Source organism: Pantherophis guttatus, chromosome 3 (genome assembly GCF_059756535.1).
Source record: "Pantherophis guttatus breed Tessera chromosome 3, ASM5975653v1, whole genome shotgun sequence".
Classification (NCBI taxonomy): Eukaryota; Metazoa; Chordata; class Lepidosauria; order Squamata; family Colubridae; genus Pantherophis; species Pantherophis guttatus.
In genome coordinates this window covers 215,492,298-215,507,303 of record NC_142065.1, presented here as the reverse complement: position 1 = coordinate 215,507,303, position 15,006 = coordinate 215,492,298, and the positions used below count along the sequence as shown (strand labels likewise).

Below are 15,006 nucleotides of genomic sequence, written 5' to 3'. Positions count from 1 at the left end.
GTTTTTTGAATATTGCACTTTTAGCCGAGTGCTGAGCCACAGAGGCAGATGTCACGAGGCCAGAGTCCAGGCAGTCAATAAGGAGAACAGGAATGGCCTTGGTCGGGTCATCCAATAAACCAGGCAGGGGGCATCTACTGAGGGCATTGGCATGTCCCAAAGTCTTTCCGGGCTGGTGCACCAGTTTGTAGCGGTATGCCGACAAGAAGATGGGGTGACAAGGCCACCGGTATAGGGCAGTCACCCGCCAAGAGTCCCAAAAGCAGCTTGTGGTCCATAACCAATTCAAAATAGGCGACCAGGGCCTCGGTCCCATTAGGGAGATGGTGGCTAAGCACAGCCCCCACACCGAAAGGAGAGGCGTCACAAACTAGTACCCATGGTAGAGTGTCATTGTACTGAATTAAAAAACTGTCAGCTGAAAGGAGGCATTTAACTGCAGCAAAAGCAGTAGCTTCTTTGTGCCCCCAGACCCAAAGGCTCTTCTTTGCCAGTAGTTTGTGAAGCGGTTCAGCCACGGTGGCCTTTTTTTTTTCAGAAAAACGCTATAGAAGTTGAGCAAGCCCAGGAAAGCTTGCAATTCAGTCTGGTTCCATGGAGCTGGGGCTTCCTGGATTGCCCTGACCTTGCTTTGGGTAGGATGTATGCCTTCCCCATTTATTCTGTACCCCAGGAACTCTACTTCGGGAACTCCGATCTGGCATTTGCTGCCTTTCCCTCGGAGCCCCGCAGGCCTAAACTTTGACAGCACCTCCATCAAATGGGAGCAAAGTTGCTGCTCGTCACCAGCAGTAATTAGAACATCATCGAAGTATGGCACTACCCCGGGAATTTTCTGCAATAGTCTTTCCATCACACTCTGGAAAAGACCCGGGGCAACGCTAACGCCAAATTGTTAACGGTGACATTTGAATGCCCTTCTGTGCGTTACAATGGTTTGAGCCTTGGCAATAATAATAATAATAATAATAATAATAATAATAATAACAACAACAACAACAACAACAACAACAATAACAATAATAATAATTTTATTTCAATACCGCCCTTCTTCTGAAGGACTCAGGGCGGTGTACAGCCTATTTAAAAACACAAGACAAAACAACGATTAAAATTTAAAATGATTAAATAGATTTGGCTCAATTTAAACCCAGAAATTTAAAATACCCCAATTTAAAATTATTATGTTGATAGCCCGGCCTGGCGGAACAACAGGGTCTTCAGTGCGCAGTGAAACACCCGGAGATCGGAGATCTTAGGTATTTCCAGGGGCAGTTCATTCCACAGGGCTGGGGCTCCCACAGAGAAGGCCCTTCCCCTGGGTGTCGCCAGCCGACATAACTTGGCTGATGGCACCCTGAGGAGACCCTCTCTGTGGGAGCGGACTGGTCGGTGGGAGGCTATTGGTGGCAGAAGACGGTCTCAAAGGTACACGGGTCCTATGCCATGGAGCGCTTTAAAGGTGGTGACCAACACCTTGAATCGCACCCGGAAGACCACTGGGAGCCAGTGCAGCTCGCACAGGAGGGGTGTCACGTGGGCGCAACGAGTTGCGCCCATAACCACCCGCGCAGCCACATTCTGGACCAGTTGGAGCCTCCAAGTGCTCTTCAAGGGGAGCCCCATGTAGAGAGCATTACAATAGTCCAACTGGGAGGTAACAAGGGCGTGAGTGACCGTGCGCAGGGCGTCCTGGTCCAGAAAGGGCTGCAACTGGCGGATCAGGCGAACCTGATAAAAGGCCCCCCTGGCCACGGCCGTCATATGCTCTTCTAAAGACAGCTGTGCGTCCAGGAGGACACCCAGATTGCGAGCCCTCTCTGTGGGGGGCAAAGATTCACCCCCAATAGTCAGCGATGGCACCTGCTGACTGTGTCGGGGTGCCGGAAGCCACAGCCACTCGGTCTTGGAGGGGTTGAGTCTGAGCCTGTTCCTCCCCATCCAGACCCGCACGGCCTCCAGGCAGCGAGACATCACATCAAGAGCATCGTTAGGGTGGTCTGGGGTGGAGATGTACAGCTGAGTATCATCAGCGTACAGATGACACTTCACCCCAAAACCACGGATGATCTCACCCAGCGGCTTCACATAAATGTTGAACAGGAGGGGCGAGAGGACCGACCCTTGTGGCACTCCCCAAGTAGCGCCATCTACAGGCAGCACAAGGTCCAATTTTGCGAAAATCCTTCCGGGGCCCAGGGAATGCAGAAGGTGCTGGACTATGGGTATTGGGTACACACTCTGCTGAAGTGCCTTGTTCAATGTGCACTTATAATCAGCGCAGATGAGCACAGAGCCATCACTCTTTTTTAAAGTTTTTTATTTTTTAAGACAAACATTTAATACATTAATCATCCCTCCCCTGTGACATCTTGGTGTTAACTTCTTCAGTTCTTTTTATTCTTCTTGTTCCAACAGTTTCTTCTATCTTAATCATCATCCAAACCACTAGAAAAGTTCATTCCAGGGGTGAAATGCTCCCGTTCGGACCGGCTCGAGCGTGTAGGTAGCGATAGCGGCGGGCAGTTTGGAGAACTGGTAGCAAAAATCCCTTCCCCCACCCAGCCTCCAGCTTGCTTACCTTCGCTCTTCGGACTGAATCCTGAGCCACTGCTTGCAACGCCTGCCTTGCTTCGCTTGCTGTAATCCCTGCAATCCATTGCATCAGCAAGCAACTGAATCTCCCTGCCTGCAATCAAGCTCGTCGGTGAGCAGCTCTATCTGCCTGCCTGCCTGCCTGCCTGCCTGTAAGTTTTTTCCCCTTTGGGAGCTTTAAAAAAAATAGTTAATTGGGGGTTTTTTTAGTTGTTGTTTTTTTAGACCTAGCCATTTAAAGTTTAGGAAGTTTTAAATTTAGCTGCTTTTATATAAAAATAAAAATAAAAATAAAATAATATTTGTGCAGCTTTCTGAGATTTTGTGTGTTTCTGTAGTGTTTCACTCTAACTACACAAACACACAAAATCTAACAAAGCTGTATGTGGAATTTTGTGTGTGTAAAGTGTGAAAGTTGGTTTTTGGGGCTTTTTGTAGTTGTCTGAGGTTCCTGCTTGTTGCAGGGGCCATTTTGGGTCTAGCACAGCTGCTTTTACATTGTGGGTGAGCCAGTTGTGTTGTGTTGTGTTGTGTAGGTTAAAAAAGGGCAAAGAAGTGATGTCGACTTGGCCACGCCCATCTGACTACCAAGCCACACCCACCAATTAAGCCACGCTCACAGAACCGGTAGCGAAAATTTTTAGATTTCACCCCTGCTGTAATATCATATGTCAGCTTCTGTGAAGACCTATGTGTACCGACCAGGAACTTGCGAATATACAGTAACAACATATCTTAGTTCACAGCTAAACTTAAGCAGCTACGTCGTTCCAAAGAGGAAGCCTACAGAAAAGGTGTTAAAATGCTGTACAATCAGGCCAGAAATGTATTAACAAGGGAGATCAGAGCAGCAAAAAAGAGCTACTCTTAAAAGCTAAAGAATCAGTTCTCAACAAATGAACCAGCAAACATGTGGAAACCTCTTAAAAATATCAGCGGCTACGGCAAACCTCCTTCCCAGGTTGAAGGAAATCAGCAACTGGCAGATGACCTGAACGTGTTTTACTGCAGGTTTGAAAGGAAACTACAGCCACCTATCTCCGTAACCCCCATCTCAGACACACCAACAACAGCCAAGCCTCCTACAACTGACCCCATCCCATTGGGTTCACAACCCCTAGTGATCACAGAAAAGGAAGTGCAAGACCTATTTCACAGACAAAAGCCAGGAAAAGCTCCAGGCCCAGATAACTCCTTCTTGCTTAAAAGTCTGTGCTGACCAATTGGCCCCCATCTTCACCCGTATCTTCAATAAATCGCTAGAGATGTGCTATGTTCCTTCTTGCTTCAAACGCTCTACTATCATCCCAGTGCCGAAGAAGCCCACCATCAAGGAACTGAATGACTACAGACAGTTGCTTTAACATCTGTAGTCATGAAAACCTTTGAAAGGCTAGTGCTGTCCCACTTGAAAACCATCACGGATCCGCTGTTAGACCCCTTGCAATTTGCATACCGAGCAAATAGATCAACAGATGATGCTGTTAATATGGCTCTGCACTACATCCTACAACATCTTGAATCTCCAAAGACCTATGCAAGGGTCCTCTTTGTAGACCTTAGTTCAGCATTCAATACCATCATTCCAGACACACTTCTAACTAAGCTAAACCAGCTACAGGTACCCGAACACACTTGTAAGTGGATCATAACCTTCCTAACAAACAGGAAGCAGCAGGTGAAGCTAAGCAGAATCACATCAGATACCTGTACAATTAGCACAGGGCCCCCCAAGGCTGTGTGCTCTCCCCGCTTCTCTTCTCTCTGTATATCAATGACTGCGTCTCTAACGATCCATCTGTTAAACTGCTGAAGTTCGCAGATGACACAACAGTGATCAGTCTCATTCGAGACAATGATGAATCCGCATACAGACGGGAGGTTGAACAACTAGCCTCGTGATACGACCGGAACAATCTGGAACCGAACACACTCAAAACCGTACAAATGGTGGTAGACTTCAGGAGAAACCCTCCCATACTTCCACCTCTCACAATACTAGACAACACAGTATCAACAGTAGAGACTTCAAATTTCTAGGTTCTACCATATCGCAAGATCTAAAATGGACAGCTAACATCAAAAACGTCATCAAAAAAGCACAACAAAGAATGTCTTTTCTGCGCCAACTCAGAAAGCTCAAACTGCCCAAGGAGCTGCTGATACAGTTCTACAGAGGAATTATTGAGTCTGTCATCTGCACCTCTATAACTGTCTGGTTTGGAGGAAATTTCTCAAGTGAGAACAATCAACCAATGGAACAGAAGTTGCCTTTGGAAGTTGTGGGAACTTCATCCCTTGATATTTTCAAGAAGAGATTGGACTACCATTTGTCAGAAATGGTGCAGGATCTCCTGCTTGAGCAGGGAGGGGGGTTGGACTAGATGACCTTAAGGTCCTTCCAACTCTGTTAATCTAATCTAATAAAACAATCTGTAAATTCATTCAGAATTGGGCATGGCTTAATAACAGGCAGAAATATGGATGAATTCTGGAAAGGAGTCAAACAAAATGGAGCCCACAAGAGAATGCCAGGCTCTTCACGAAGGGGAAGGAAAGCGCGGCCCATCACCCCAACGGTGCTCCTTTCATTGTACCTGTTGCATTCCAGATTCATGTTGGAGTAGTGGATACCCTGGAGGAGTAGTCGCCAAAGTTGTTTGATTGCATACTCTGGTCAATAAAACATTTTTGAACATGCAATCATAATGCACATAGAATAGAACAGAATAGAATTTTTATTGGCCAAGTGTGATTGGACACACAAGGAATTTGTCTTGGTGCATATGCTCTCAGTGTACATAAAATAGAAGATAAGTTCATCAAGAATCATAAGGTACAACACTTAATAATAGTCATAGGTTACAAATAAGCAATCAGGAAACAATATCAATATAAATCGTAAGGATACCAGCAACAAGGTTACAGTCATACAGTCATAAGTGGGAGGACTTGGGTGATGGGAATGATGAGATGATGAGAATATTAATAGTAGTTGTCAGCACGTCAAGATGCATTTATCCTAGTGCTGACATGAGAAGGAGAACGCAAGTGTCTGCAACAGGACAGTTGCCTTTCACATACTTATTTTAGCTGGAGATAATGTCCCCTAGGAGATGGATGGAAGGGGGGAAATTCTTTGAGTTGAAGCAGTAGATTAGGGGTGAATGATTGGGAAGATGGCCAATGAATGCAGAGGAGTGGGGGAAGGAAGAGGAGGGGTTTTGGGTCAGCACCTCAGTGCTGGCTGCATGGAGTCAGTGTAAAAGTTGCCGTGCTAAATAAAATGGAAGTTTGTTTCAAAAAAGACTTTGTTTGAGACGCAATTTATTCGAAGACGGCCTGAAAACCTGACAGTAGTGCAGACTTAGTGAATAGTTTGACAGTGTTGAGGGAATTATTTGTTTAGCAGAGTGATGGCGTTTGGGAAAAAACTCTTCTTGTGTCTAGTTTTGGTGTGCAGTGCTCTATAGTATCGTTTTGAGAGTAGGAGTTGAAACAGTTTGTGTTCAGGATGCGAGGGGTCTGAAAATATTTTCCCAGCCCTCTTTTTGACTCGTGCAGTATACAGGCCCGCAATGGAAGGCAGGTTGGTAGCCATTGTTTTTTCTGCCGTTCTAATGATCCTCTGAAGTAGGACTGTCCTACAGCTGCTGGTGGTGAAGACCGATAAGCATCTTTTAGTGTTGTGTAGCAATGGTGTAAAGTATTCTTGCCTCTAGTGGGACAATTGATGAACGTGTGTTGATCAGAGAGGGGGAAAGAGAAGAGCTCTCTTCCAACACCCAGAGAGCTGCCTGGCTGCTCCGCTCCTTGGGCCCAGAGGGCAGGCCAGATGATTTGAGCACAGGCCACCATTCATTTCCTGGGCACAGCCACCTTGCCCAACAAGAGCTCTTCACACAGGAGGATGTGGCAGGCACCAGCGACCTGGGCCAGGGGGCTACGCTACAAGCGAACTACTTAATATTCTGCCTATAATGCAGGAATCTGCCCAGGGGGATTGCCGTCCCTTGGGAACAGGCAGAAAGGGGGGGGGGGCAATCCTGGGCCTGTTGCGGCTGCGCATGGATTCAGTCGGGGGGGGGGGGAGGCGGGCTCAGTCAGGCCGGGAATCGACCCTGCCCGTCAGTCGCGGCGCTGCTTCCCTGCCGGCCATCTGGACCGAGGCGCGCGCCTGCGTTGGTTCCCGGGCCGCGGCAGTTGGGGAGCCCGCCCGCGTTCCCGGCGCCGGCCGGTGCGGTGGGGGTCGCCGAGTCCGCTCCCAGCAGTCGACGCGGAGCCCGCCAGCGGCCACGGCAGGTGAGGGCGAGGCGGGAGGCGAGGGGGGCAGCTGAGCGCAGCGGGGACGGAGCCTTTGCCGCAGAGCCGAGCCGAGCCGAGCCGTCCTCCGTCGGGAGGCCAGCTTGGCGGGCGAGGCCGGGGGGGGGGGGGCGCAGGAGATGAGGCCGCCGCCCGGCTTGCCTCCGCGCCACACCGCCAACCTCGCCCTGGCAGCGGCGGAGCCCCGTGCGCCAAGCCCGGGCCGCAGCGTCCAGGCCGAGCTCGGCTCCTTCGATCCGCTCCGGGGAAGAGCGCGCAGCGCCCTGCTCGGCAAACGGCCCCTGCCCGCCGGCCCTCCGCCCCGCCTGGGAAAAGCCCCGGGCTCGGGCTCCTCTCTCGGGCAGCTGCGCTTGCGCGGACCCAGCCTCTGCCTCTCCCCCTTGAGTCTCCTCCGACGCCGCCTTTGGGGGGAGGGCGCTGCTCAACCGCCCCGCGGCCTTGGGACTAAGGGGTCCCCGCTTCCGGCAGTAGGCGTGCAACCGGCCCACTTTGGATGGGGCCGTGGGGGAGAGTGGCCCCTGGAGCGTCCTTTCGGGGGTGCTCGGGGGGGGGGCGGGAGACAGATGGCCGGGAAGGGGAGCCCCTCCTTCGGCTTGGACGGCGGACTGTGACCCATTCAAGCCTCTGAGACGGTGATCGCGGGCTAACGGTTGTTAGATTGTGCTCTTCCACGTGGCGTCTGGTGAGAGATGAATACTGGGAATTGAGCAGGGTCATCCATTTTGCTGGCCTTCCTCCTAAGGCGGCTGGTTTGTTCACAGGATGCAGGATTCTTTCAACTGGCTGATGCCCTGGCTGACCTCTGCCCGCAGGGAGTCTCTTCCCTGGCTCAGTTCTGGAAAATGGAGTCTGGCTCTGGGAAACCCACTGAGCCAAGAAGGTCAATATGGGCCACTTGGATCTCTGGGCCTCACCTTCTACATGGGGTCATGTTCCCTGATTGTATTCATTTAAGCACACGCAGAATCCACCTGTCTCGGGAGATGCTGGCCCTGAGCAGGATCAGGCCTGGCTCTTGCGGCATCCCGGAGTTGGAAAGGCCTTAGCAACTCTAACAGAGGACCATCCCGTTGGGAAACTTCCAGCCAGATGAGGAGGAGAGATTAAGCAGGCAGTTAGCCTCCACCAGTCCTTGCACAGCCACAAGAGATCCAGGACTGACCCCCTCCCCCAAGCTTCACAGAGCCTTATCTGTCTCTTCCCAAGGGAAGGCAATCACCCTGGGGAAGATTCCTGTATTATAGGCAGAATACAATGAAGTACTTCATTTGGACTGTACACCTGTGGATCAGGTTGCTTGTACCTGGCACATCTTCCTATGTGAAGAACTCTTATTGAGTGTTCAGCCCACCCACCAGGGCAGGCTTTTTGCAGAATGACTGTCTCTCTCTAGTCCTCTGGCCTGACCCTCTTCTCTCCTGCCCTCCCAGCCCAAGGAGCCGAGCCCATCCCCTTTGCTGCCAGGCAGCTCTCTGGGTGCTTGGAGACAGCTGTTCCCTCTCTGGCCTTCCCCCCTTAATTGCTTTGTTTATAGGCCAAATATACCTGTGTGTTTTTACCACTCTTCCAACAGCTTCCTTTCTGGAGCCCTCTCCATTCCCCTCCCCCCTCCTCTGAACTCCTCCAATCTAGCATGGTCTTTTTTTAATGGGGAAGCCTCCAAAGGTCTCTGGCCAGGGAGGAGCGATTGTGCCAGGCTTCCTGGAATTTGAAGACTGAACCTTCCCAGTTCCTTGACCCTTGACCCTTCTTGTGACTTCTCTAAACAAGGGGTCCTTGGTGCTGTCTGAGCTTGGTTGTTTTCTTGCAGATGTCTCATTACCCAAAGTAGGTAACATCATCAGGGTTAAGTTGGGCGAGTGAAGACACTGGAACAGGCTTCAGACAACAGTTCTTTATTTGACAACTATCTACAATCTGGCAGCTTGCCTCTTATATAGGTAGCTGTCAGGGGCTTCAACCAATCACGTTTGAGTATTTTCCTGCTCAAACACAGGACCTGATAGAAAACCTTCCAGGCTGTCAGTATCTAACAATCAGTGCTTGCAGGGAGGGGGCTTGGAGGAGGAGGAGGAGCACTGTGGGGTCCTTGGTGTTCTCTGAGCTTGGTTGTTTTCTTGCAGACGTTTCATTACACAAACTAGGCAACTTCATCAGTGCTACTAAAGAGAGGGGTTTGCTCTCATTTTATATTCTAGTGACTTGCTCTGAATGCTGATGGGGCTGATCTCGGAGGCTCTTTGGTTGGGCTGTTTACTGTTCGCTTGTTTGGCAGATTGGGATGTTTACTTCTTGATTGTTGGTCTGATGTTAATTTTAGTGTTAAACTATGCTCATCTGGATATCAATAGTGGTGGGGAGGTGTTTGGTCATTTTGTTTCCTTTTTGGTTTGTTGATTGTCCCTTTTGTATGCAGCATGTAGATCAGGGGTGAAATCCAGCAGGTTCTGACAGGTTCTGGAGAACCGGTAGCAGAAATTTCGAATAGTTTGGAGAACTGGCAAATAACATCTCTGGTTTATTTATTTATTTATTAAATTTATGTGCCGCCCCTCTCCGGAGACTCAGGGCGGCTCACAATACATTTAAAAAAAAACCATTCTAAAAACATTTAAAAGATTAAAAAACATTAAAAACCTTAGAACACATTCACACCATTCATGGCCAGATCACAAAGCGAGATCAACAGTCCCAGGCCTGCCAGAAAAGCCAGGTCTTCACCGCTTTTCGGAAGGCCAGTAGGGTGGGGATGGTCCGGACCTCAGGAGGTAACTGGTTCCAGAGAGCTGGGGCAGCCACAGAGAAGGCCCTCCCCCGCGGGCTTGCCAACTGGCATTGTTAAGCTGATGGGACCCGGAGGAGACCAACTCTGTGGGATCTTACCGGTCGCTGGGAGCTATGCGGTAGAAGGCGGTCTCGAAGATAACCTGGCCTGAGCCATGTAGGGCTTTAAAGGTAATAACCAACACCTTGAATTGGGACCGGAGATCAATAGGGAGCCAGTGCAGCTCGCGGAGAATTGGTGTAATGTGGGTGTATCTAGATGCATCCACGACAGCTCGTGCGGCTGCGTTCTGGACCAACTGCAGTCTCCGAACACTTTTCAAGGGTAGCCCCATTTAGAGCGTGTTGCAATAATCTAACCGTGAGGTGACATGGGCATGAGTGACTGTGAGGAGAGCCTCCCGATCCAAGTAGGGTCGCAATTGGTGCACCAGGCGAACCTGTGCAAAGGTCCCCCTAGCCACAGCTGTCAGATGTTGCTCTAATCTAAGCTGTGAGTCTAGGACGACACCCAAATTGCGAACCCGTTCTGAGGGGGACAATTTCTCCCCTCCCAGAACCAAGGATGGACAATCAGCATGGTCTTTAGGAGGCAATACCCACAGCCACTCGGTCTTGTCTGGGTTAAGTCTGAGCCTGTTGACTCCCATCCAGACCCTCACAGCCTCCAGGCACTGGCACATCACATCCACTGCATCACTGAAGTGACGCGGGGTAGAGATATACAGCTGGGTATCATCAGCGTATTGCTGATATCTCACCCTGTATCGTCGGATGATCTCACCCAGCGGTTTCATGTAGATATTAAATAGGAGGGGAGAGAGGACCGAGCCCTGAGGCACCCCGCAAATGAGGGGCCTAGGGGTTGGCCTCTGTCCTCCCACCGACTGTGACCGACCAGAGAGATAGGAGGAGAACCACCGTAACACGGTGCCTCCCACTCCCAACTCCTTTAGTCATCCCAGAAGGATTCCATGGTCACTGGTATCGAAAGCCGCTGAGAGGTCAAGTAGCACCAAGATGGAGGAATGACCCCCATCTCAGGCTCACCAAAGATCATCCATCAGTGTGACCAAAGAAGTTTCCATGCTGTAGCCAGGCCTGAAGCCAGACTGAAAAGGGTTTAGATAATCTGTTTCCTCCAATGACCGCAGGAGCTGAAGTGCCACCACTTTCTCTACAACCTTTCCCACAAAGGCTAGGTTGGAGACTCGACGAAAGTTCTTTAATTCTGCTGGATCCAGGGAAGGCCTCTTGAGGAGGGGCCTTACAACCGCTTCCTTGGTTGGTCCCAGAGTGGGGAGGGAATGGGGATTTTGCAGTATCCTTCCCCTGGAATGGGGTGGGAATGGAGATTTTGCAGTATCCCTCCCCTGCCATGCCCATCAAGCCACGCCCACAGAACCAGTAGTAAAAAAATTGGATTTCACCACTGATGTAGATATTATGTCTATTGATGGCTACTTTGCCAGGCTTCCAGGAATTCTCTTTTTGGACTTGGCTTGGTTTAGGATGGTCTCACAATTTCCCAGTTGAAATTATGGCTAAGTCTGTCCATATGTCGTGAAATGAAAGAGTTTTCATCATGTCTTCTGACTGCTAGTTGATGTTCATGGATGAACTCTGCTGGTCTTCTGCCTGCTTGTTGTAGATGACTCCTGGTTTTTTGTTGTTTTTTTTGGGGGGGGGGGCTGCTGAGTCTTTTGGTTTACTTGGGATGTTTTGGAGGGCTTCTCTTTTTTTCCCCTCTAAACCTCTTGCAGTTTCCTCAAATGCCTCCCCACCAGGATCCCCAGGGCTCAACCCAAACCACGAGGGGGACCTGCCCAGTATAGGAGACGAGGAACAGGGTCTGCCTAATACGGCACCTTCTGGCTCACTTGGGGGGCTCTGAAAGGATGCCACAACCTTCTTCACAAATCCTGTTGCTAACCCTGGGACCCCCTTCTATGCTCACCCTTTTCATCTTTGTTTCCTAAGTAAATAATTTAAAATGCCATTTTCTTACCTTCTCCAGCCTATCTGGGCTGTTCTTGTTGCATTTCTGCCTTCTAGGAAATTAGCTGTCCCATCCTATTTGACCTACGTTCCCTTGACTTCTTCCTCCTCTGGTGGTAAAAGTTACACACACACCCCCCACACACTCACACAGAGATGAGTAGCATTCATATTAAACTTGTGGGATTCCCCCCTCCCACCTTTAAATGCAAACGGCTTGAAGCGCCCTAGTGAGGAAACGTCCAGTGGGAGCTGAATTGGTCCTGAGGGACGACAGGAGGAAGAGCCAGCTGGAAACTGATGGCTGAGCAAACCACCGGCTTGCATGCTGACCTCGGAGGAGGGGATCGAAGGTCACCAGGTGGGCTTATCAGAAACATCCCAAGGCCATCTGGTAATTGCAGGCCCTGCCTCTTTGTCTTGCCTGGCAATGTAGTCGGCTAAAGGTACATTCTGGTTTTGGTTTTGCTCAGGGCTGCCCAACAAAGTGCCACCACTTTGTTGGTATTTGGTTCACACCGTTTGTTGTTTGCATGCTTAACAACTGTGGGGTCCTTGGTGCTCTCTGGGCTGGAGTATTTTCTAGCAGATCTTTTCATTTCCAAACTAGGCAACATTATCAGTGCACAGAGAGCAGCAGGACCCCACAGTTCAACCTTGAATATTACCCTCTATTGATACGCTTCATAGATTTATGTTGTATCTTCAAAACAGTTTGGTTGCTTTAAGCCAGCGATCTCCAAGCCTAGCAACTTTAAGACTTCTGGACTGCAACTTCTTTTGGGAATTAAAGTCCACAAGTCTTAAAGTTGCCAGGTTTCGAAAGCCCTGCTTTAGGCAAAGAAGGTTTTGGCTACAACAACCCAAATCGGTAATGGAGTTGTTGGAGAGGAGAGGAGCCGGGACCAAGCCTGCCGAGCCCCACTCAGTACATCTCTCCAGCTTGATGAAGAACCAATGAAGATGAGGATGATGTAGGAGCCCTGGTGGCGCAGTAGTTAGAGCGCAGGATTGCAGGCTGACTCTGTCCACAACCAGGCGTTTGATCCTGATGGGTTCCAGGTTGATTCATCCTTCCATCCTTCCGAGGTTGGTAAAATGAGGCCCCAGATTGTGGGGGGCCATAGGCTGACGTGTATGGGGCGGTATATAAGCCTAAGTGCTATTGCTATGTATGCTTCGAGTAGAAGTTCCTCACCAGAGATGAACCCACATTGTGGCTATGCCATCCGGCCCACAGTTAACTGGCTTGCTAGCCAGCGTGCCACGGGGGTTCTTTGCCAAATGCTTTGCTTAAATGGAGACAGACTCCGACTACAGTGTTCCCACTGACTGGTAAGGAGCTCTGGTGTGCTTTATCCTTGACCAATTCATAGTGGCTGAAGGGTCAGCCTCTTAAGGGGTGGATGACCCTTTTCGCCTTTTCAAAGGTAAAATAGGAGGGAGGTGTCTTGGATATGCTTGCCACCTTGAGTTATTTGTAAAAAAAATAAAGGGATACAAAATAAATAATAATTAAGCATCCAGTTTTCTTCCTCCATTTGCCTGGCCTGCCAATAATTCACTTCTTTCCAGAGAAACTCGGGGGGGGGGGCATCAGCTGATTCCCCGGAAGGCGGGCCCTCTGGTCTTGGCTCCTGCAGAAGGAGAGTCCAGGCAGAACGTGCAGGTGGCAGCTGAGCTTGGAGAGGGACTGAAGAGTCATCGAGCAGCTCTTTTCCTTTATTTTGAATTTTGCTATTCGGAGCATCCCTGGTTAACCCGCCGACAAGCGCTTTGCAGTTCCGGGCTCCTGCAGGCCGCTTCCATTGTGGCCAGACTCTCCCCAGCCGCTCTGGCTCCCCTTCTTCCTTCTCCTGACTGCCATGGCTTCCAGTGGGCTTTTGGCATTTCCTTTCCTAGGAACTTCCTCCCCACCCGAGTGCCTTTCCTTGCCCTGGGAGCCTTCTTTGCAGGACCCTGAACTGATTCAAGTCCAGTATAAATCGGGCCGTTTTACTTTCCCTTAAAAGCCAAGGACCTCCGCCTTCTGGACTTCCACCATGGAGTCTGCCCTGTGGGCTGCCCAGAGCTTTGCCAGAGCACCCAGCTGTGAGGCCTCAAACCCTTCTGCCTGGCGCTTCCTGGCCTTTGGGATTGGCTTAAGGCCCTCCTGCGTGATCTGTGTAGTTGCTGTGGTGCTTTCCATCAGAGGACGAGCTTCAGGTGGCACAAAGCTCTTCTTCAGGCAGGATGAAGTGGGCAGTGTCTTGGTTGATTTAGGACATCCCCAGGCTGAGGTGTCCGGTTGAGTAATCCTAGGGAATAAAGGGGGGGAAGGGGAACCGGCTTAATTTGTTCATGGGATGTTGTGGCAGTTTCAGTCCAGGGGTCCATTGAATTGAATTGTGAGGAGGGGCTTCAAGTTAGCCAGGGAGCAAAGCCTGTTAGGAGAGAAAGAAGAGAAGGGCCCTGGTATTCGGTCACCTCCCGGGCAGAGTTTGCAGGCCCCCTGAGCAACTCTGGTGCTCCAACACTGGAGATGTTTAAGAACAGGCTGGACAGCCATTTATCTGAAATGCTATAGGATTTCAAGGGGTTGGACTAGAAGACCTCCAAGGTCCCTCCCAACTCTGTTATTCTGTCATTCTACACTTGTTTAAATCTCAAAGTGTACTTTTTGATTCTCCAGATAAGAAATGAGATCTGCCTGTATGCAACAGAATCCATCCATTTTCATTTGTTTGTTTGTTTGTTTGTTTATTTAATCAATCAATTAACACGGCCACCCAAATCACAGTTGAAACTTTGAGCACCTAACAAAATTACAACCAAAAGAAGTCAGAGCAAATAAGAACCACAAATAAAAAACATGATCTGGGTTTACAGATGCAGTGAGCCTCAGCAAAGGTGGGGATGGGATCCCGGGCGTCCCAGTGGCATCGATGCCGCTTCCGCTCCAACCGGTCTGGTTAAGCAGGTTGCCAGTCAGTGTCCAAGACAAATGGGGGCTCTTTTAAAGGGGGGTGGGGGAAGAAGCTGTCAGTCTGAGATTGATTGGGGCTCTGGCTGTTCCCTTTCCAGATCAGATGATTATTCTGAGTCAGCAGCATATATAAATCAGGGAGGAATGGGTTGGTAAAGGGTTATGTCAGAGGAGAAGAGAATGCAGAAGAGATAAGGGCTACTTCTTGGGGGGGGGGCGTTTACAAAAACAGGCTAGGCTTATCTCAGAAGGCCTGGAGGTTTATTTTAGAACTGCTGTAAGCCGCAAAGGCTTCTAAGCTTTGCTCCTGCCCTCCCTTGTCAGTCGCGTTCGCTCAGCTC

At 49.9% G+C, this 15,006-nt stretch overlaps 1 protein-coding gene across 6 annotated transcripts in view; it reads left to right on the top strand.

The window, feature by feature from the left end:
* Window positions 1–15,006, top strand: part of GRINA (glutamate ionotropic receptor NMDA type subunit associated protein 1) — a 28,702-nt gene that overhangs the window by 4,595 nt on the left and 9,101 nt on the right. For 3 of the 6 annotated variants that reach the window (XM_087891469.1, XM_087891470.1, XM_087891471.1), the window contains one exon: window positions 2,419–2,747. Coding sequence is in view for 1 of the 6 variants with exons in the window: in XM_034420036.3 (XP_034275927.2) it covers window positions 6,663–6,897 (235 nt within the window). In the remaining 5 variants the exon portion in view is untranslated. Of the gene's footprint in view, window positions 1–2,418; window positions 2,748–6,653; window positions 6,898–7,317; window positions 7,601–15,006 lie in introns of those variants that run through there. The other 3 variants (XM_034420036.3, XM_087891473.1, XM_087891472.1) reach the window with 3 other exon arrangements.